This window comes from Xenopus tropicalis, chromosome 8, assembly GCF_000004195.4.
Source record: "Xenopus tropicalis strain Nigerian chromosome 8, UCB_Xtro_10.0, whole genome shotgun sequence".
Lineage (NCBI taxonomy): Eukaryota > Metazoa > Chordata > Amphibia > Anura > Pipidae > Xenopus > Xenopus tropicalis.
Window position 1 is genome coordinate 59799986 of NC_030684.2, and position 22414 is coordinate 59822399.

The 22414-nt window shown below is 39.7% G+C and overlaps 1 protein-coding gene across 3 annotated transcripts; it reads left to right on the plus strand.

The window, feature by feature from the left end:
* The first annotated feature begins 6650 nt into the window (after positions 1-6650).
* Positions 6651-21538, plus strand: pgk1 (phosphoglycerate kinase 1). 3 transcript variants are annotated; one of them, XM_012968421.2, is made up of 11 exons: positions 6651-6682; positions 10596-10646; positions 11070-11225; positions 11536-11680; positions 15291-15394; positions 15733-15852; positions 17986-18100; positions 18837-19016; positions 19556-19733; positions 20686-20784; positions 21046-21538. In XM_012968421.2, exons 2-11 carry the CDS (start codon positions 10615-10617, stop codon positions 21084-21086), a joined length of 1170 nt encoding a protein of 389 aa, XP_012823875.2. In that variant the 5' UTR covers positions 6651-6682; positions 10596-10614; the 3' UTR covers positions 21087-21538.
* The last annotated feature ends 876 nt before the right edge of the window (positions 21539-22414 follow it).

The window sequence follows — 22414 nt, forward strand, 5'->3', positions numbered from 1 at the left end:
GGTGTAGATATTTTGTGTTTTATTCACAAACTCCGTAAAATGAGGGGGGAAAAAAGACATACCAACATAAGACATGCAAATGGCATAGAACAGTTTTTTCAGCCTATTTCCCTATGCTTTAGCCGGTATAAACATAAAAAAATGGGGGGCACAATCCATACAAATATGGTACGTAAGATTTTTTTCCCCTGCTTTTACTTCTTTTGATGTTGCATTGATTTTATGTTCTGAGCTGTTCTGTCTCTGTACTACCTTACTTGAATTTTTTATTGCAGTATAGCTAGAAAATATATACTAACCCCACAGGGTACAGCCTTACGCATTTTGTACTTGACCAGCACTGATCATAGGCAGTTTATTTCGTAAGGCTGTACCCTGTGTGTTTAGTATATATTATTATTATTATTATTATTATTATTAACATTTATTTATAAAGTGCCAACATATTCCGCAGTGCTGTACAATAAGTGGGTTTCATACATTGGACATACAGAGTAACATATAAAGCAATCAATAACCGATACAAGAGGTGAATAGAGCCCTGCCCAAAAGAGCTTACAATCTACAAGGAGAAAGGGTTGAGACACAAGGTGTGGGAATGGGCAGGACCAGAGTTGTGAGTCATGTGGCACAGAGTATTGCTTTTAGCGGCACACTGAGGTCATGTTAAAGGAGACATATTGGATAAATGGGAAAAAAAGGTAATTTTGTAGGCAATTATGAATAATATCCGGTGCTGGTTTCACTTTGTGCTAAAAATTAATCCTATCTGTAACAATGGCCCCTTTATTGGAGCTCCCTATAGATCCTATCACTTCTCTGTCCGAGTTTGAAATGAAGAGTGGGCGTGTCCTAACGGTCCCTGCCAGAAGCACAGTAGGAGGGGGAGAGCCAATCACAGCCCTGCACTCACACAAGCAAAGACAGGCTTTAGTTCCCTATCAGGTCAGTGCAGGGTACGGAGGGCCGCCGGCTCACCAGCTCATCCAGAGAATTCAGCCAGCAGGAAATGGAACAGATGGGCTGGGCTAGTGGGGTTTTTGTGGAATTTCTCAATAAATCAGTCAGAAACACAACTTTTTTAAGCACAATCCTTCTATATCTAGAGGAGTATAATTCCCTGGTACATTCATAATTTTTATAGGATATGTCTCCTTTAAACTAGATTAGGGTAAGCTTCTCTAAATAAATGTGTTTTTAGAGATCTCTTGAAGGCAGAGAGATTGGGAGCTATAAAGATGTTTTGTACTTTTATTTTTGAGTGCAGAATATATTTGCACTTTCATGTTGACACTACATGGATACTGGGGCTTTTTTTGTGCATTGGTGCCAGCTGAGCACTTGATACCCCTCAGTTTGTGTATTGAAGTTATTTGCTTGTGGGCCCTTGGCAACAGGTTTTCTGGTAGTCCTAAACAACCCCAGTCCAACAATGATTACATTTCCCCATCCCCTGCTCCTGCAGTGTGATGTACCATTGTATGTGGGGAATAATGTGGTACAATATGAGAGCACAAGAAAAACTGTTGCAAGGTGTAACGGCATGACCTAAGGATATCTGATTGTATACTTTACTTAATAATGCTCTCAATGTTTTAGAAAATCTATTTTCTATAAAAAGAACTAAAAGGCTATTGCAAAAGCTAACTGTTAACAAGATGAAGATCTCTTGGCTCTGCTCCACATCACAGAGAATACTTTTTGGGCTGCTCAGAGAGCACCATCTAATGTCAGAAGTGCTGCATAGCAATAAGAATGAACAATAAATAAACCTATCCAGATCAGATTTCTGTTATATAGTATAGCAGCACAAATGAACACAACGGTGTATACTTAACAATGCCAGACAGTTTTCCCAAGAAATGCAACTATGAAAGGATCTCAGGTAAATACAAGGTAGTTAGGGTTTAACATGACATGGTATAGTGACTTGCTAATTTTATGATCATAACTCTGTAACTAAAACCCCATTTATGTATATATATATATATATATATATATATATATATATATATATATATATGCACTTGCACAGATACTATGACATGATATTTTCAAGCAGTGGAATGACTATCTATTGGGCCCTCCTAGAGCAAGATCACTGGGCCCCTAAACTTTGTGAACAAGACATTTTCATTAAACAAAAATGTTTAATTTACATTAATCATTAATTGCAGCAGCTTATCAGTCCTGGTGTGCCCACTATAGTTTTAGGCCCCAGGCAGGAGCAATAATTTGTGTGTTTGTATTACAGAAGCTAAAAAACCGCATCCATTCAGGGTTGCCACCTGTTCGATATTTAACTGGCCTGTAAAAATCATGCTCAATCCAAATATTATTTATACGGAAGAAAGATAAATATATAAGAAGTCCCTGACAGGACAAATAGCAACCCTGCTTTCAGCAAAAGTATTAAAAAAAAAAAAGTATTAAAAAAAAATATGGAGCTTTCCTGGCCTGGATTTATAATCTATTTACCAGCAGGTTGTTCAATAATATAAATATACCCCCCATTGCATGTATAGCATGTCGATTATTGATCTAAATACTGTCTATGCATGTTCTCCCAAAGATGACTGGTAACTCTACCTGCTGTATCTGCAGAACTGTTTCTCTTTTTGTTTGTATAGCCTTCTCATATATAAATATGTATCCTGCATAATAGACAGAAACTGCCTTAACTTCTTTTTGATTATCGTTGTTTCATCAACATATTTGGGGTTTATTTGAGTGTTCAAAAACGATGCGAAAAAAATCAAGTGTGTTAGATATATTAAGTAGCTGTAATTTTGACAAGAACCTGCCACATTATGACCTGCTACTGATCAACTGTATAGGCAAATTTTTTTTATGTGATTCTGTAGTCAATAAATGTACAGAAAACAACTTTTTCTTCTGGGGCCCAGTACATGTGCCATATTTAAAACTTCCTGTGATATACTGAATTATACTAACATGTTTTCCGGTCCCTAGAAATTGTAAAATATAACTAATGTGGCAGCTTATAACTGTATAAAGCTCTTGAAACACACTGGTAAGTAACATAAAGGTCAAGGTACAAAATTTCCCACCGACTTGTGTTCATGATATCTCAGGACTGATTCCATATATAATACCCTTGAATACTCACCAAGGATCACTTCTGCAAAACACACACTACCTGGGAAAGGGAAATGTTTTAAAGGCAACAGTAACACCAACAAAAATTAAGAAACACTATATAGTTTATATATATGAGTTGCTGTGTAGCCATAGTGCAGCCATTAAATCTGAAAAATGATAAAAGGCAAGAAATAGTTTATTTGTAAGTTCTAAATCAACAGATACAAATGTAAAAACAAATCATTTTCAACAAATCATCAATTTTTGACGTAACTGAAATATACATTTTCAGGGGTCACTTATAAAGGCAGTGCCAAGTGATGGGCATCTTGAATAATCAGCTTTCTGACTTAGTATCCTCTGGTGGTGTTGGAAGGTATTCCAGGGATCATCAAACATAAATGGTGCATATGCTTGCATAGGGGGACTGGGCTTTCCAGCAGAGTTAAATGAATAAAGCTGGTAGTATTTGGCACATGGTACAGCGTTTTCAACTCACCGCAAATTCCCCCACCACAGAGTTTCCCATTCATGTGAATGCCAACCATCTGCAGACAGGAATGGGCATTTTTTAGCCCTGATTTTACTCCGCACAATGACTCTAGTAATCACAACAGAACAAGGTTTTGGACTAAAAATTGTATGTGCAGGAAGCTTCATGGCTGTTTCTCAAGGTAAAGGAAACTTAAAGGAAAAGTAACGCTAAAAATTTTTAACTAAAAAATCTATTCTACCCTCCCCCAATAATTGCCCTATCCTGAAAACTATTTGTTATTTATAATGCTTTAGAAGAAAATACCTGTAAAAAACTTGGCTTCCAGTCATTTCAACAAAGGCGATATGGCGACGCAGGGAAAGTTTCAGGGGAAGCGGTCACTATGCGGCGATCGACTGATCGAGTCTAGCCTTCCTTCGGTATAGGAAGGAGTCAGGCTAGACTTGATCAATCGATCACCGCATAGTTAAACTTCACCCGATACTTTCTCCTGCATGGCCATATCCCCTGAAACTTAAAAAGTTTTTTACAGGTATTTTCTTCTAAAGCATTATAAATAACAAATAGTTTTCAGGATAGGGCAATTACTGGGGGAGGGTAGAATAGATTTTTTAGTTAAAAATTTTTAGCGTTACTTTTCCTTTAAGGTGGCCATACACTATAAGATTTTTTCCAGATAGGTGGCCAATATTGGGCAAATACGCCAAACTATCAAATTACAACAATGGAAGTAAGAGCAATCAAAGCAAGGCCGCATCAATAAGCCTATGTAGTCCTCAATCTAAAAATCAAGCCTGCCCAATCAACATCTTCCTGATTTTCGGTCAGATACTGGTCATAGAGACCCATTGGAGGGTCCCATATACTGGCAGATAACCTGCCGAATCAGTCTAAAAGTCCCAAATTGGCAGCTTAAGTGCCACATTTACATATTTTTATACTGTCTTCCCCTGACTTCACTGAGACAAAGAAATCAGATGCATTGAAGTTATAGACTAAAAGCACATGGGGATCATTACTGGTTTTGCAATATAGAAACAAAAAAGCAAGAAGTTCAAAAAGAAGTTCTGGTGAGCGATGTAATATGGCTGAGAAGGTGAAGGATGGGTCTAACACATGCCTTGGGAGACTGGATATCATTGATGACCTTTGTTTGAGCCATTTTAAGTAGAGTGACCTCTGCGGACACCCAGCTGACAGGGGTCAAGAAGATGCTTGGTATGCAGAAAGATCAGCAAATGGTTGGAGACAAACCATTCAAGGAGCTTGGAGGTAAAGGCAGAAGTGAAATAGGCCTGTAGTTATCAGGGGAAGTTGGATCAGATCAGGCTTCTTGAGTATAGGTGGGTCAGAAGAGCAAGAGTTCAAGGAGAGTGAAACTTCGACTGTGGGATAGCAGTATAGCGGGGGGGGGGGGGCTTTACTTGTATTACTCTTTTAGTGGTATGAACTGGGATTAAATCATGAGAGAGTGAGAATGAGATTATATAATAAGAGTGGGACTGGGGATATTGGGGTGCAGTGTTTTATGAACACTAAGTGGCGGATTTTTTGAAAATGTGAGCTTAATACATAAAAACTCACTCACATTCTATTCATTCCTATAGGATTTTTAAAAGCATATTTAGCAAATGTTGAGTTCTAACTTTCATTCATTGATAAATACTCTTCTAAAAATCTTATATGAATTAATAGAATGTGGGAGAGTTTTTTTTTTGTATTAAGCTCTAAACTCATATTTTGATAAATCTGCCCAAGGCAGTGGCCATCTTTATGAGTGCTGCCAGAGGTCCACTGTAAAAGGCCATGTGAGGTAGTTATAGAGATTAGACAAGAGGCCCAGGATACATTGGGGTCATTAATGTGGCAATTAAAATCACCCAGTAGGAGAGTGGTGCAGTCAGAAAACAGAAAGAATGTGAGCCAGGTTTCAAAGTCAGAAAGGATGTTAGAAATGTCAGAAGTCAGAAAGTGATGTCAGTATGGCACCCTTGTGTGGGCACTGCCCAAGAATATCACTTATCTACTGTCAGGCTATGTATGGCTAAAGTGAGCTATCACCTGTCTCTTCCTCTCAGGGCTGTTACACATGGGTGTATTTGATACATATTTGAGTCACGGGTTTGAGTACACCTAAACGTATCAGATCCATTAAATTCTGCCTGGTTGTACTCATGAGTGTTCAGTGGTGCTTTTAATGACATTTGCAATTCATCACATATTTTTTATGCTACATGCTGCATTTACTTGTGCTTGTCCCAAAGTCAGAAGCCAATAGAATAGAGGTTTCCATTTAAAACTGACAACAATGCATCTAGGTATGTTTACAAAAACTCATATTAACACAAGATATGCATTACCACAACACAATTTTATGTGCTCACTCTAAATTTCTAAACACATAAAAGAAACACCCATGTTTAAGGGCCCTAACTGATTGGTGGGGATAATCACATATCTGGATATAATGTGGATAAAGGCATATTTTCTTTACACCTCCTGAGAGACTCCAAGTTGCCTTGGACAAAAGAAACTCAGCTATGTAACAGATCTTTTTAATCCGACCCATTCCTTTTGTAAAAGGACAATAAAGAAATGTAACTCCTCTGAGCACAGTGCTGGGGTATAGGAGGAAGGGATGGAAGCTATCTCAGTCTTCCTATATCCCCAAAGTAATGAGAAAAAACAAGGGTCCAGAACAAATATTGTTTTTCTTACCACATTTTCAAAAAATAGCAGTCTATAGTTTCATTTAGAGCTTTATAGAATTCCATTTTACCTTCCACATTAAGCATGGTATTTCTCTTTCTATTCTTCCAATGTAGTGCATGCACATAAGTTAACCTGTACTACACACTGACACAATTGGACACATTAATTAAAGTATGAGTTTGAATCCCGAAATGGGTAAAATTCGGATTAGATACAATAATTGCCCATTGGGGCAGATTCATCAAAGTACGAGTTTGAATCCAGGTGGCAACTGTTAGGCAACCCCTAGTGATTATAACTGCCTTCCTGAAATCCCTGGCCGGTGCTCCTGTTAGGAAAAAACTGCACTGAGACTGCCTGAGGTTAATGCAGGTGAGTGATCCTCTTCCTTCTCCTTTTGCAGCAATCCCAGGACCCGTGCATGGGCATGCAGCTTTTTTTGGTCACTTTACTGTGCATGCTCGAAGACCAAAGGAGGAAGAGGACTGCTCGCTCACGTACACCAATGCTGGTGCAGTTTTCTCACCTGCCGGGGTTTCAGGTAAGCAATTACAATCACTCGGGGTGCCTAACAATTCCCCCCCCCTTGGTGATTGTAACTTTGCTTCTCATTTAACTTTAGTATACTTTAGATTGATTTTGTGAGTAGTTGCCAATTGACTTTATTGCATGGCACGTGTTTTTTTTATTTAGCTTGGCATTAAAGAATCTATCTGGTTGCTATGGTCAAATTTTCCAAGAAACCAGGCAGTGGTTTGAATGAATGGCTAAAAGATGAATAGGAGAGGGCCTGAAAAGAAAAATAGGTAATTAACTAGCAACAAAGTCAAAGCCTCACATAACAACAGTAATTTTGCTTCCAATGTGAGCAGATCTTTATATTGGGTTTTCTGCAGCGATCTGACGCAGGGGTCCATTTTACAGCAGCTGCCAGGAAATGACATAGAACCAAGCACACTGTCAAGGGAAAAGAACGGCTCAGCATTTGTGATTCATTTCAACAACAATTCATAAGTTCTCTTTAGTCGTTTTCCCATTACACAACCTATCAGTGTGTCAAACATTTCGTTTTCAACAATTCTATTCGTGCACTAAAGCTTCCATCCGATCCCCGACGTGCCAGACGTGCTCTGAGCTTTTGCCAGTTTCTTTTCGCGTCGCCCACTCTATTCAGGGCGGAGCTTCCTACTGTCATTACAGACAGCCGTATCTGCCAATAGTAAAAGTCTTTTTGCCGTGGTACCTGCGGACGCATCAAATGGATGGCTTCGAGTTGTGGGCGGGGCGGGCTCTGTGCAAAGATAAGGTGACCTGCGCTGCCGCACGTTTATTGCATTTGGGAGGGTAAAGGAATAGTAGCAATCATGTCTCTGTCCAACAAGCTAACCCTGGATAAGGTTGATGTGAAAGGGAAGCGGGTAGTCATGAGGTAAGAGTGAAAACTTTACTTTGGCGGGGTCACGTTTGTTAAACTATAACTCTCACTATCCCCTCGGGTATAGGGGCGATGGGTATTAAGTAGTAGAGTTGTTATTTTACATTTGTGTGACTTGATGAAAAGCATCTCTCTGCAATACGATTGTAGTGACAGGTGATGGGCTGGTAGCACGGTTGATGTGGAGGAACCATCTTGGTTGTCCGTGAAAAGTGGCCGGTGTCCCTCGCCGCTAGAGTTAATCTGAGGGTTTTTAAATCCAGGATAGTCATTTGTGTACCTAATAGGCTGATGAGCCGGACAGGTTACTCGGGCTGTAAGGGAGGCTTAATGCAGAGATTAGCTGTGTGACTGGCACTGGGCACAGCGAGCAGAAGGGAGTAATAACTCGACTGGCTTCGGTATTCCTGCCCCAGTGCCGGGCTTCGGGGTTCCTGCCCCAGTGCCGGGCTTCGGGGTTCCTGCCCCAGTGCCGGGCTTCGGGGTTCCTGCCCCAGTGCCATTTTCTGCAGCATTGAGGCCTGTATCCCCCTGGAGCAAGGCTTCATCTTCCTGGGTCATGGCTACAACCTTCCATTTATAGTGTAAACTGATCCACCTTTAATATACAAACTTCTGACCTTTATGAAACCTTTATCCAATTGTAAATTATGTGAGAAGTTGACCACATTTTAGACCATATTAAATGTGTAAGCCTGCTGTATGCTTATTGCTTGGGGAGCCCACACACTTCTCCTTCCTCCTTGTGCAAGAGCAGAATGCTGTGTAATGGTTGGGTAATGTTCTGGGCTCCAAAGCAAACCTTTGAGAACCCTAAAGCTTTAGAAAGCATATATTGCATTTGCTTATCAGTCAAGGGCCTTTGCCTTGTGCTCCATTAACTGTATGGTTAATAAATGATCTTACTGTCTGCTAGCTTTTATGTAGGTATGAAGGGCATCCCTCACTGCATATAACCAAGAGACTTATATTATTGCTTGTAAAGCAGAGGGAATCCTTGAAATGATGCCTAGATTTGCTCCTAAAATGAATCGTATGTAACAGCAGGCATAGAGAGTCTATACATAGGCTTCTGCCACACCCAGCATCTCCTCTTGGCAGCGTATTTTCTGTTGTCAAGGGCACGAAGGTCATAGGTGATGCGAATGCCTCTGTACAAGTAATCAATGATGGGCCTGTCATACGGTACTGAAACACCTCTTCAGTGTCTTACCTGCCCACCAGAAAAACTGACCTTCAGAGCCCACTCAGATTTAGACAGTGTTAAATGTAATAGGTGTTATATAGACCTAATGAAAGAAAATGCTGATGGAAATAATTCTTGACTTGGGCCCCCATGACATACTCTAGTACAGACTAGCTGGCAGGCTAGTCACACCCTGTCTCTCTACTATACAACCGCATATGTTGTCTGGATAGCCACACAAAGGTGTAGCTAGATGAGTAAAACTCATATTCTGTGAGACCAGTCTGGACTGGCAGTCAAAATAGATCCTCCCATTTAATAAACAGAGGCCCAAACAACCCCCTACCAGCCTAATAAATAGTGACTGTCTATGGCAGCAGCCCGTCTGGCATTTGCCAGAATCCAGATTGCCAGTCCAGGCCTGCTGTGATATGACTGAACATTTTTACATTTGTTACGTAGAATTTAAAAGGAAAAAAAAAACTTTAGGCCTAAGGATGAAACAGAGACTGTATTTTATTTTGGCTAGACACGTGGAAATGACTCATGGCTTTGTCGTACAATACATGTGCATCATTTTATATATTGAGTTGACTGTGCATCTAATACCTGTGCTGTGCTGTACTACACTAGATCTACAGCCATGTGTTTATTCAATTTCTTTCTGCCTTTATTTGCTTTGGACAGTATGCAAGTTTGACCACCTTAGAGTGTGCGATTCATCCTCGCCTAACCTTTTGAAGTGTAATTATATTCTGTGCCAGTGACCCAATGCAAGGTTGTGTCGAGAAGGGCATGGACTGATTCTAAATGGCACCCTTGTAAGCATAAATAGAGCATTTTGAATGACAGGAGGCCCTGCTAGTATCTGCTCGGGAACAGCTGGGATGGTACATGCTGCCTATCCTCTTCCATAAAATTATTGATTTTTTTTTTTTTTTTTTTTTTTTTTTTTCAAATTGGACTTTTTGTGGTTACAGTCCCTCTTTAAACTCTTTACTCGGAATGCAATTTCTGAGCATGTATGCTGCAGTGCCAGATCTGAGATGTACTGAAAACACAAACTAGCGTATTCAGTTGTGCAAAGCACAATAGAACTGTTTGTTTTAGCTGTTCTGCCTTGTGGAAAAATTTCAATATAATTTAACTCCGCTTATGAAATGCTTATTAATTAAATGTAAGCCAGGTGGAAGTGACTATAAAGGTGACTTCATGGGACATGTAAACTATTTAATATTCAAGTCAAGATGAGCAAGAGGCCTTGGCTTTGCCACTAATCAGTATTGTATGTTATAATCTTTTCCAAAATGTCCTGTAACATTTTAGTAATTTAAACACTATTTAATTTTAGTAATTTTAATATAGCTATTGACATTAAAACACTTAAGGGACTGAATCAAAAAATGGTAATGTTGGTTGCAGGCACCTAACTAGTAGCCAAAGTGACCAGTAGAGGTTCGTTCTGCTTCAGCAGCCACTGTCTGGTTGATTGTAGATATACGCTGGTACTGCCATTGGCTAAATGTATTAGCAACCATATTTTATCAGAATCTGTCTATTTTTTTTTCTTGGGGGGGGGGGGTTGGTTAGTAGTGAGGGGATGCAGATGAACAGAGATTTGCTGGAAAATGTATACATTTTCATATGATTACATTCTTCTCTAGGGTTGACTTCAATGTCCCAATGAAAAATAACCAGATTACAAACAACCAGAGGTAAGTTATGCATAATTTTTTGGGATCTGCTCCTAATCCGTCCAACTATCCCCCGGTAAAACCTGACATGTCTGATCATTGCTGAACCTATCTTACATAATTTTATAAGGGTGGTTCACATTCCAAGCATAATTTCCCTCAAGACTGTTAGCCAGAAATATTAACTTTTTAAAACTGTTTTATGCTTTACCAGTTTTGTTAAAAAGTTCATTTTAAAACCATGAAAAATAATTGTCCACATGCTATTTAAATTGGAGTAAGGATGTGAAGGGGAGATGGTATTCTGTGTTGTTGCTGAGTACCACCATCCATAGTGCTAACAAAATGACTGGTATCCGCTTTGATAAAGGTGTCAACTTCTTAAACCTTTTATGTTAACTGGATATAAAACCTTTGATTTAGTAACTTTTTTTTGTGTTCCAGGATTAAGGCTGCTGTTCCCAGCATCCAGCACTGCTTAGACCATGGTGCTAAATCTGTGGTTCTTATGAGCCACTTGGGCAGACCAGATGGTGTCCCTATGCCTGACAAGTACTCTCTGGCACCAGTGGCTGAGGAACTCAAAGCTCTGATGAAGAGGTAGGGTGAACAAACCTCCTAGTTTGTCTGAAAAGGGCATATGGTTGTAGTAAAATGTTGCTTCAAACTTTTTCCTACTATGCCTTCCAATGGAACTGTGGCAACTAAAAGAAATTTATATATGCACAGAAATTCTTGCTATAAAATTTAGTAGATGAAGTTTAACTGTTTTTTTAGTGTACGAATAGCTGTGAACTGTTAAAACCTAGTTGTCAGTATAAAGTTCTGTCCATTTAGGGACAGGATTGCTTTTATCGCATTGTCTCTCAAAGTTTTTTTTTTTTTTTTTTTTTTTTTTTTAAACTTGTAGAGAGATTGTCTTCTTGAAGGACTGTGTGGGTCCAGAGGTGGAAGCTGCATGTGCTGACCCAGCCCCTAGAACAGTCTTGCTCCTGGAGAACCTACGGTTCCATGTGGAGGAAGAAGGGAAGGGTAAAGATGCTGCTGGGAACAAGGTTTGCAATTTTTCAAATGCAATGTTCTGAATTGTAGTATGTGGGATAGGTTCTAAAGCCCTGTTCACAGATGTTAAACTACACCTCTAAGAGCTGTAGCACACAGGGAGACTAGTTGCCCGCGACAAATCTCCCTTGTCGCGGGCGACTAATCTCCCTGAAATACCATCCCACCAGCGAGTATGTAAATCGCCGGTGGGATGGCATACGCGGCACTGCGATTTCCCCAAAATCGCAGAAGATTCCTTTCAAGGCAACTTCCGCGATTTCGGGGAAATCGCAGTGCCGCTTATACCATCCCACCAGCGATTTACATAATCGGCGGTGGGATGGTATTTCGGGGAGATTTGTCGCGGGCGTCTAGTCTCCCCGTGTGCCACAGCCCTTCGTGTGCTTTAACATAAAATCACTGTTTAAGCTTGCTTAGGGCAGTATTTCAGCATAATCTCTGGCTCCAGGTTTAAGAAATAAGTTTTAGGGGATGATATGAGCAGGGGGCTGAAAGTACATGTAACAACTTGCTTCTAAATTTGAACCATGCTGAGGCTTGCATTTGATACGGTCTACAGTTTGTATGACCTCTGATATTTTCCTGAAGGTGAAGAGGTTAAGAGTCTTGAGGCTGTTTCTCTTTTTAGCAACCCATGACCCAGTTTAACATGCTGTCCTTGTAGTTAGTAGTAGTACATTCACAGGCTGATAAATGCTGACCTTTACTTGACATTTTACTGTCTACTACACCCAGGCATTCCTGTATCAAAGGAAAAGTAGTTTAGCTCCCTGGTCTGCATTGCAAAGACCCTGTAATACTTTCTGCAGGATATGGTTTCATAGACTGGCTTCTCTGTTCACAAGGAAGACACCTGTCTTTAAGGGTCCAATTCAAGCTGAGACTAATATATAATAATAATAATAATTATATATATATATATATATATATATATATATATATATCTATATATATCTATATCGCATATAATTTATTTTAAATACTGAATTTAACATTCAGAATTCAAAGAATGCTGTGGATACAGTATGCAAGAGGATCTTATTGGTATTTACCTCTAAATAGTGTGCCAAAGCTAAGTTACAGGTATTGAAAGATTAAAACTGCAGTGCATTGTCATAGGCAGAATTAATGTCTGTACAGTTTGATGCAAAGTACCAGTACATTGTGAGCTGATATCTCACTTGACATTGTAAAAATGTGGAAGTATTTTAATGGTGGAATCGCCTAGGTGTGCATACAGCGATTGCAAGTGGGAAAAAAAGCCAATCCACACCCATTTATGTTGGTGGAGAAAAATCCAATCTGCTGTATGCACACATAGCTTCATGAGGGTGCGGAAAATGCTTACACAAGTAAGCATTTTGCGCAACATCTGCTCCCGTGCTGGTGCAGGCACAGGCAATGTCTGTCTCTAATATTTTCTTGGCTGTGTGCGCAAATTTTTTTTTTTTTTTTTTTGTGTGCCCTTTTTAAAAGTATGTGTACAGTATAAAATTGTTTTCACACAATTCTTTGTGCACATCGGAATTTTTCTGCAGACCAAGAATCTGTGCCATGTTGGGGTTGTTTTCTCTGGAAAAGAGGCGCTTGGGAGGGGACATGATTACTCTGTACAAGTACATTAGAGGGGATTATAGGCAGATGGGGGATGTTCTTTTTTTCCCATAAAAACGGTCAACGCACCAGAGGTCACCCCTTTAGATTAGAGGAAAGGAGCTTCCATTTGAAGCAGCGTAGGTGGTTTTTCACGGTGAGGGCAGTGATGTTATGGAATGCCCTTCCTAGTGATGTGGTAATGGCAGATTCTGTTAATGCCTTTAAGAGGGGCCTGGATGAGTTCTTGATCAATCAGAATATCCAAGGCTATTGTGATACTAATATCTACAGTTAGTACTAGTGGTTGTATTTATAGTTTATGTATGTGAGTGTATAGATTGGTAGGTGTGGGTTAGGTGTGCTGGGTTTACTTGGATGGGTTGAACTTGATGGACACTGGTCTTTTTTCAACCCTATGTAACTATGTGGCATTAGCCATAGTGGCTTATTAGCCATAGTCGATTTTGGAGTGAAAATTAATGCTTACTTTATATGCAGACAGTCATTGTGGTGTATTGGCCTGAGCTAATATCACATGCAAACAAGCATTTGCGCATGGATAGTAGTAGTAGCCCATAGCAGCCAATCAAAATTTTGCTTTCAACTGTTTTTTCATGCAGCTGGCTAAAAAAAAAAACCAGATCACTGATTCACTCACTGATTGGTTGCTATGATTTACCACCTAGGTAAACATTTTCCCCAATAATAAATGGGCCCCAGTATTTGTTATTCAGTGCATTTTCCATTTAATAACTGGAACCGTGACAGGCAAACAGGATAAACTGCTGCTGTTTTTGGTAAAATGGCAGCAGTGCTCAAATTGCCCCTGTGCCATAGGACTAATTCTTAAAATTCTTCTGTGCTGGCAAGGATATGAGAATCTAGACACTTGTATATGCAGAGCTCTATCCAAGAGGGTTGGGTGGGGGGTGTCCTTCAGGCATGCAAGTTAAACAGAGGCAGGAAACATGGCCCTGTCAGGCAGTAAGGACAGGGATTGTCCACCTTCTGGCGCTGTGCTCTGCCCCTCTGTCATAAGCAGCAGTCAATATCTTTCCCTTGGGCAGTGCTGTCCAAGTTCTGTGGTACCGAGGGCTGAAATTTTTCTAATGTACATGATGGAGGGCCGATAATTGAATCCAGTTTTGACCACTTCCCTTTTTATACTGCACCCCCATTAAACCACACCCATGTTATCACCAAAGCTTTTAAGACCATACCCACATTAATGGTGGTAGCGCAGCAAAAACCCAAATGGTTGGTGCTCCCTGTAGGGATATCACCCTTCATTCATATGTGAGAGAATATATTATGTCATATTAAGGCCTTCCCCTAAATCCATATGCCGCCTCCTCCTCCCCTGTGGATAGCACAGCAACCAGCATATAATTACACACCTTATGGACCATATAATAACTTCCCAATTGCTAACAAACTTCCAGAAAAAAACCCTACCAGGGTCACCTCCCACAGGCAGCATAGGGCAGGCAGAGTGTGGCACACACAGGCAGCATATGGCAGACGGAGTACTGCCTGTGTCTGTCATATTCTGCCTGCCTGTGTGCCATACCCTGTCTGCCCTCCCATGCCTGTGTATGCCATACCCACAGGCAGCATAAGGCAGGCAGTACATACAGTGACACAATTCACTGCTACAGTCTGAGTCTGAGGTGTGAACAATGCAGGGATTAAAAGGTGTGAACAGGACAGGTATTACACGTTTAAACAATACAGGGGTTTACAGCCTAAATCTGACGTGTGAACCATGCAGGAGGGCAGTTAATCTCAGTACTGATACCTTTTAAAGCTTACAGAAAGGTAAGCAGTCACAGCAGACTGCCAGTTGGACAGCACTGCCCAAGGGTACAGGTGCATACTAGAACTTGCCTTAGTGTTCTAACTCTTCTGTCCTGGTATTATGTAAATGACCCCTTGTGTGTTTTTGCATTTGCAGAAAGGTAATCAGTGTGAGACTTTAGATTTCTGCATTTTTTCCCACTCCAGGTTAAAGCAGATGCTGCCAAAGTAGATGCATTTAGAGCATCTCTTTCTAAACTTGGAGATGTTTATATCAATGATGCTTTTGGAACTGCACACAGAGCTCACAGGTAAATAGGATTTTTTTTTTTTTTTTGGCTGGTGGGGCCCTAACAAGACCTGACTTAAAACAGATGAGACAACCTGTGTGCATTAGTTTTCCCTTTATTTTATCCACGTATAATGCTTTGAAGACTCCATGGAGTGCTAATATAGACAATAGCCAAAGCTAGAACTTCTAACTGACTGCAGTAGTCCTATATCTTGTTAGCACGAATATGTAATACACATGGAGTATAGCTTGAAGTGAAATGTTTAACTTGGAACGTAGGAGTGAGGTGCCAGTGTTCCAAAATAGTTTGGCTTTTTCTCCGTATTGTCACCATGAACAACTCTGCTTATTTCCTAGCTCAATGGTTGGTGTAAAACTGCCCCAGAGGGCTGCTGGCTTTTTAATGAAGAAGGAGCTTGATTACTTTGCTAAGGCTTTGGAGAACCCCGAGAGACCATTTCTCGCCATCCTTGGAGGGTAAGAGTATCTTATTAATGCAATTCTTTTATTGCTCCTGTGTGCAACTTCACCCTAGAGGTGATTGTATAAAATAAATATTTAGTATTAGAGAGAAATCCAAATTCCCCCCATTCATCATTGTTCTGTTTTAAAATCTAGAGTGGTGAGTTTTTTTTTGTTTTTTTTCTTCGTACTTTGATCTTTCCTCACCATAATCTTCCTCTATACTGAGTCAGCAGTGATGTTTGGAGTAGCTATTCAGTTGCAACAGACTGAAAACTGATTTTTTGGTCTGTCCAAATGACCTTTGTGCCCTTCTCTTTAATCCTTGCAGTTTAATTATACAGTGGGGTTTGTTAGTAGTGTGAAGTTTTTTTTTTTTTAATTGATGCCAGGGAGAACTTGACTTTCAACTTGATACTTTTTAGAAGAATCAGTTTAATAGGAACACTGAACTCGGATTATACTGAGTAACTGCACTGTAAAATGTGCAGTTAACATATTATAGGTTTGCATATCTTAAAATAGATATCCATTTTAAAGAAAATATACCTTCTTTTTGACATGAGCTCATTCAGCTGGGCTTATGTAAAAAAAAAAAAACCAAGATGCAGAAACCCTGAAATCTAAAATTCTAGAAATATATTTATATTTTTTTCTCAAACATTCCTTATTTAACAGATTAAAGAGACCATTATATCTGCCTGTTTGCAGGCAGCAGTTCCCTGTCCCATTTAAGGTGACGACGCATTGATTATCCACCGATACCATCAGTGCTGTGACTTAGTGGCTGTAGGTTAATGTGTTGCAGTGACCAATCACGTCATTTTCGCATGTACAATTAGTTGCGGCGACAAACTGCCCCCTTAGGGCTCTGGCACACGGGGACATTAGTCGCCCGCGACTAATCTCCCTGAAATGCCATCCCACCTGCGAAAATGTAAATCGCCGGTGGGATAGAATACGCGGCAGCTGAAATCGCGGAAGTCACCTTGAGAGGAAACTTTCGCCGGTGGGATGGCATTTCGGGGAGATTAGTTGGCCGTGAACAGGGAGATTTGTCGCGGGCGACTAATCTCCCCGTGTGCCAGAGCCCTTTAGGGTGAAGACATGTAGAGCTACTAGAAGCAGCTACTTGTCACGGCTGCAAAAATAGACAATGCTGATCATTTACTGATAATTGTCTCTACGTGTGTTTTAGTAGAGGAAATTCTGCTACTAATTAGCTCTGTGTGTCTTCACCCTTAAATGAATCCTGTCATGGAATGTTTTCTATCATGGAGCATTAGTTATAAAAAAATTTTTTTTATATATAATATATATATATTTTAATTTTTACAATTTGATGTGAAGCTTGCCATTTTCTTACTTTCCAAGGTTCCCACAGCCATGCAACTTGTGCTCTGATAACCTTTAGTCTCTCTACTGCTGCGTTGCCAGTTGGAGTGATATCACCCCCCCCCCCCCCCCCCCCCCAGCATCCAATCAGCACCGCAGTAGGCAAGTTACCAGATAGCAGCTCCCTGTCATCTCTGCTGAAGCAATCCGCTGCCTGAAATGATAAGTTTTATGCTGCTTTGGGCTAATTTCATGTGTTGGTACCATCCTGAATTTTAGTGGTTAAACGGGCAAAACACCTCATTAGGGTTGCTTTAGACATGTTTGTCAGCTAAAATACCCTGTGGAAAACACCCCCATTGCCATTAATTGTTTTGTACAGCAAAGGATATATACACAGTATGCACTTGCACATGACTTCAGATCCTAAATACATTATATAGTGAGAGGCAGATGTAGTGCCCCTAAAATACATTAAATGCAGTGAAAGGCAATTTCTGACATTCCAGATCCCTGTTCCCTTCCAAAAAGCAATTTACCTGAAGGCTGAAGAAGACTTCAGCATTGGAGAACAAATTCAAAAATCATTTGTATTGCTAAATGTGCTCCCATTGCCCACCTAGTGGTAGATTTGAGAATAGCCCTAGCAGGAAAAATAGAAAAACCAATTTCAACAACAATCCTACTACGAATATGGAGTATCCTTTTGATACTATTTAGGCTTGGTGTCTCAGGTAGGATAATAAAAGGCCCAGCTGCTGCTTTTTCTGATAATTTTGTTTTTTTTTGTTTTTTTTTTTTTTTTATCTTCAGTGCTAAAGTAAAAGACAAAATCCAGCTAATCAATAATATGCTTGATAAAGTGAATGAGATGATTATCGGTGGAGGGATGGCCTTTACATTCCTGAAGGTTCTCAACAATATGTCAGTAAGTATGTTTAAAATTTTTAATTGTAAAGCTGGCAGGCTTTTGAGAGAATCTTGTTTCAGGCTGCAGGTAAGCAGGGTTACTCTTGCCCTAAATTTGCTACCCCCACCAGGCTAATAGAGTCCACACTGGAGTGCGAACTCTATTTTAGGGGGATAGGTGTCCTTTAACTGCAATAGTCTAGGAAAAAAAATGGTTCCAGTATTGCACTGGCTCAGTTTGCCCTGGTTCTGCATCCTGTATGACGCATAGAGATGGTGACGCATGTCTGGCACAAAGGCTTTTGATTACCACTGAGGGTTAAGTTGTTGCACAGAAGTCATCAAGGCAAATCTAGAGGGAAAAGTTCTACCTAACCTCAAAACAATGCCCTCAATTATTTATTCATGAGTAAGGGGCAAAGTGCAGAATATAAGTACAAACCATGTTACCTTTTTATTTTATATCATGCTCCTTATTTATATCTTGCTTCTTTAAAGCAACTTTTGCTTAACCAAGCAATAAAAGGAGTGCTTTAACTGCATATATATGGGTGGGTTGTAAGAGTGATAAAAGTGTCTGTCATTCAGCAAGTTAGGGTGCTGAGAGAGGAGCAAGGTAAATAGCTGTGTGTGCCAAGCGTATGTCGGGCACTAAGTACAGCTTTGGAGTTTTACTCCAATTTTGCAATAGGGGGCATATTATTCAGTATATGTGTAATTATAAATATATTACCATATTGCCTTGTTTTTCATAGATTGGAAACTCTCTATATGATGAAGAGGGAGCAAAGATTGTTAAGGACTTGATGGCCAAGGCTGAGAAGAATGGAGTGAAAATTACACTTCCTGTAGACTTTACTACCGCTGAAAAGTTTGATGAAAATGCTGGCACAGGACACGCCAGTGTCTCTACTGGAATTCCTGATGGATGGATGGTAAATGTCAAGGCTGGGATTTGAGGACATTTAACAATTATCTCAAAGTTGCAGGGATGGACATTAACACAATTTTATAGCTATATGAGCTGAATTTGGTTATAAACCCAAAGATAACTAAAGTCATTTACTTACTGCAGGGGTTCAAGAGCTGCACTTCTGTCACTCCCTACCTTGTGCCTCTGAATGGCACCACCCTTCTCCAGGACAGCATTGACTAATGCAGTCAGCATTGTTTTAGTGAGGGGAGCTGCAGGTCTCTGCAGAGGCCTGAGGCAAGTTACACAATGCATGATGCAGCCTGCAAAGTGCAAAACAGTTTTATGAAGACTGTATGAGGTTGCCCCATTTAGCAACATGTCAAACTTTGGTCAATCAAACTGGCCAATTCAGTTAAACTACTCATTAAACAGAATGCTAATTACACCATAAGCAGGAACCATGATTCTGCCCACCAACACATGTAATGGTGGCACTAATTCTCTGTTTATTCAGCTAAAAACTGCTGGTGCTAAGTTGTGATTTGTTTTATAATCTAGGGACTGGACTGTGGTCCAGAGAGCATGAAGCTGTTTGTGGAAGCTGTGGGCAGAGCCAAGCAGATTGTATGGAACGGTCCAGTTGGGGTGTTTGAGTGGGACAATTTTGCCAAAGGAACCAAAGCTGTAATGGACAAAGTGGTAGAGGTCACTGGCAAAGGTTGCATTACAATAATTGGTAAGTTTCCCACATTTAGTTATGTAACAATCATCGAGCCATATTATCTACTAGGTAACTATGCAGTTTGTTTTCTGTGATGCGTGTCACTGCTAACGTAAATATTTAAGAATTGTACTTTCTATAGCTTTCTGTTGCTTTTTTCTGTTTTGCTTTTTAGTTGAATAATGATTAAAATAATAATGATAAAATAATAATAATTGATATAATAATAATAATAATAAAATAATGTTTGGGGGGGGTTTAGGTTATAGGCTTGAGTGAAAAGATGAGTTTTAAGAGACTGTTTAAAGGCTTGGATAGTCTGGCAGTGCCTAATGGGATGGGGAAGAGCGTTCCAGAGGATGGGTGCACTTGTGGAGCGGGAGGAGAGGTGTATGAGTCTGGCAGCACTGTTCTGATGGATTGGAGTGGGGTCAGTTTGAATAGGGGAAGCCCACAGAGCAGTGAGTTGCAGTAGTCTAAGCGAGATATGACGAGGGTGTGGATGAGAGTTTTGGCAGTCTCATGAGTGAGTGTTAGGCCCAGTCATGCCAAATTTACTTCCTACCCACCTCCCCTTTAAAAGATAAACAGGGGTCTAATGCCACTTTAATCTTTCTGTGTAAAAACTAAACCTATTGTGTTTAGTTTATTTGACATCTTTTTGCCCTATTTTGCTGGAATGGCTGCACCCATGGTTATACGGCAGCATATTTGTATAAACTATGGTAGTGTTTCTGAAGCAAACATGCAATTTAACAGTGCAGGTTAAAAGTACATTCTATTTAATTACATCTAAAACACTTTCTTTTTTTTTGTTACTGGTCATTTAAAATATCTAATATTTAAAATAAAGATCGGTCCTTCTGAAACTTTATTTTTTTTTTATTTTGCTTTTTAATAGAAGCTGACCGTTTTATATGACGTGTCCTGCACCCTTAACAGTATTGCATATTTTCTTCCCCCACAGGTGGAGGAGACACTGCTACCTGCTGTGCTAAGTGGGATACTGAGGACAAAGTGAGCCATGTCAGTACAGGAGGAGGAGCTAGTCTAGAGCTGCTAGAAGGTAACTCATTTTTTACAGATGTTTCCCTGGGGTGAAGCTGTGCAAGGAACTTCTGTACAAGGAGCATGGTCAATACCAAGCACAACGTGGCTTTTTTTTTTTTTAAAAAGTGTTTATACTCTGTATTTCAATATTCTACCAAAAGTAAAACCCTTGGCAAGTCCTACAAAATGTAAATGTTTTAATGGACCAGAAATGGTCAGTATATCCTTGTAATACATTTTTTTTTTTTTTTTTTTCCCACTTTAACCCTCCTTATAGGAAAGGTCTTACCGGGAGTTGATGCTCTGAGCAATGTGTAAAGGCACCACAAAGAATCTATAAAACGGTTCAATCCGGAGTCCTAAGGAATAAGCACTGAAACCAGACCAGATGAGATGCCCAAACAGAACCCCCACGCACTTTACGGAAAACAACCCACAGTCCTCAGCTGAACATTTCATTTATTTTTTTTAATGTTTGGGCAACACCCCTTCCAGAAATTGTAGTTGTAGTGGGGTTAATGTTACAGCCATTTCGTCAGTAATCCATTTGCACCTTATCTAGCCAGGGTGCACTGCCGTATGTTCTAGGTTCTCCTTTATACTATGTACTGTGTGTTGTGCATTATAGATGTGTATATATTGCCCTGTAAAAGTCTCTTCTGCATTACTGTACCTTCACCATCTTCATATTTGTTTACTGGTTTACAGGATTACAATATAGGCTCCTCTGTTAGAGCTGCTCAAAATAAAACCATTACCTTATCCTTTCAGTGCTTGTCATTTTAGATTTATGTATTCTATTGTACACTTAACTGGCCACCAGTTTACATAGACAAAATGGTAACATGCCATTTTTTTTAAACTTGCCATTTCATTGTAAATGAAGTATAACTAGATATGTTTATTTTCATACACATAGTTTTAGTCTTACCATAACTATACATTTCACCTAAAGTATTGTTACTAAAAAGTAAATCAAATTGCATAAGTTTACATTTATTGAAGCAAATACATAAGCACTCACTGCTTTTGTATGTGTCGCTGCAATCTGTTCCCCTTACTCACTTATTGAGCAAGAGACTCTAGAATACAGCCATGGGTTTGCTATAACAAATGTTATAAGAGCCTCTGATCCATGACCTTTTAAAGTGTACACTTATCTGTGCACAGTATCTCTGGGGCTGGAAATTTTGTAATCTTAAGTGTTGTGGGGCAAGAAAATAAGTGCTTTGCACACTGCCATGGAGAGACCAAAGAATATTGTATCGGCCAAACAGAGGCTGGAAAGATTTTATTAATCTCAGGGCAGATCTACTCTTTATTATTGGTTTCAGTTTAATTTTGAATGATTTTTACTACACTGGACTGCTAAAGTTTGTGGAACAGCCTTTTTTTTTTAACAAAATTTCAATACATTTTTTATTTAAAGTCAAGGGAAAAGTAAACAGACTATAAAACATTTCTCGCACATATAAGATATCAAGACAAACTATTTAAGTAAAATATGACAGCTTGGTAAATAATAGAAAATATAGCATATGGAGTATGTAAATGTTAGTCTTTATCTAAACCAAGGTCTATTGGTCTTAGTGAAGTCGTTTGTACATGGATAGAAAGCTGGGTACAGAGGGTGGTTGTTAATGGTA

Excerpts from the sequence above, each read along its gene's own strand:
- pgk1 (XM_012968421.2), top strand. The coding sequence starts at position 10,615 with ATGAAAAATAACCAGATTACAAACAACCAGAG. Across the intron at positions 19,734-20,685 it reads AGGTTGCATTACAATAATTG|GTGGAGGAGACACTGCTACC; the intron begins GTAAGTTTCCCA and ends CTTCCCCCACAG. Across the intron at positions 20,785-21,045 it reads TAGTCTAGAGCTGCTAGAAG|GAAAGGTCTTACCGGGAGTT; the intron begins GTAACTCATTTT and ends CCCTCCTTATAG.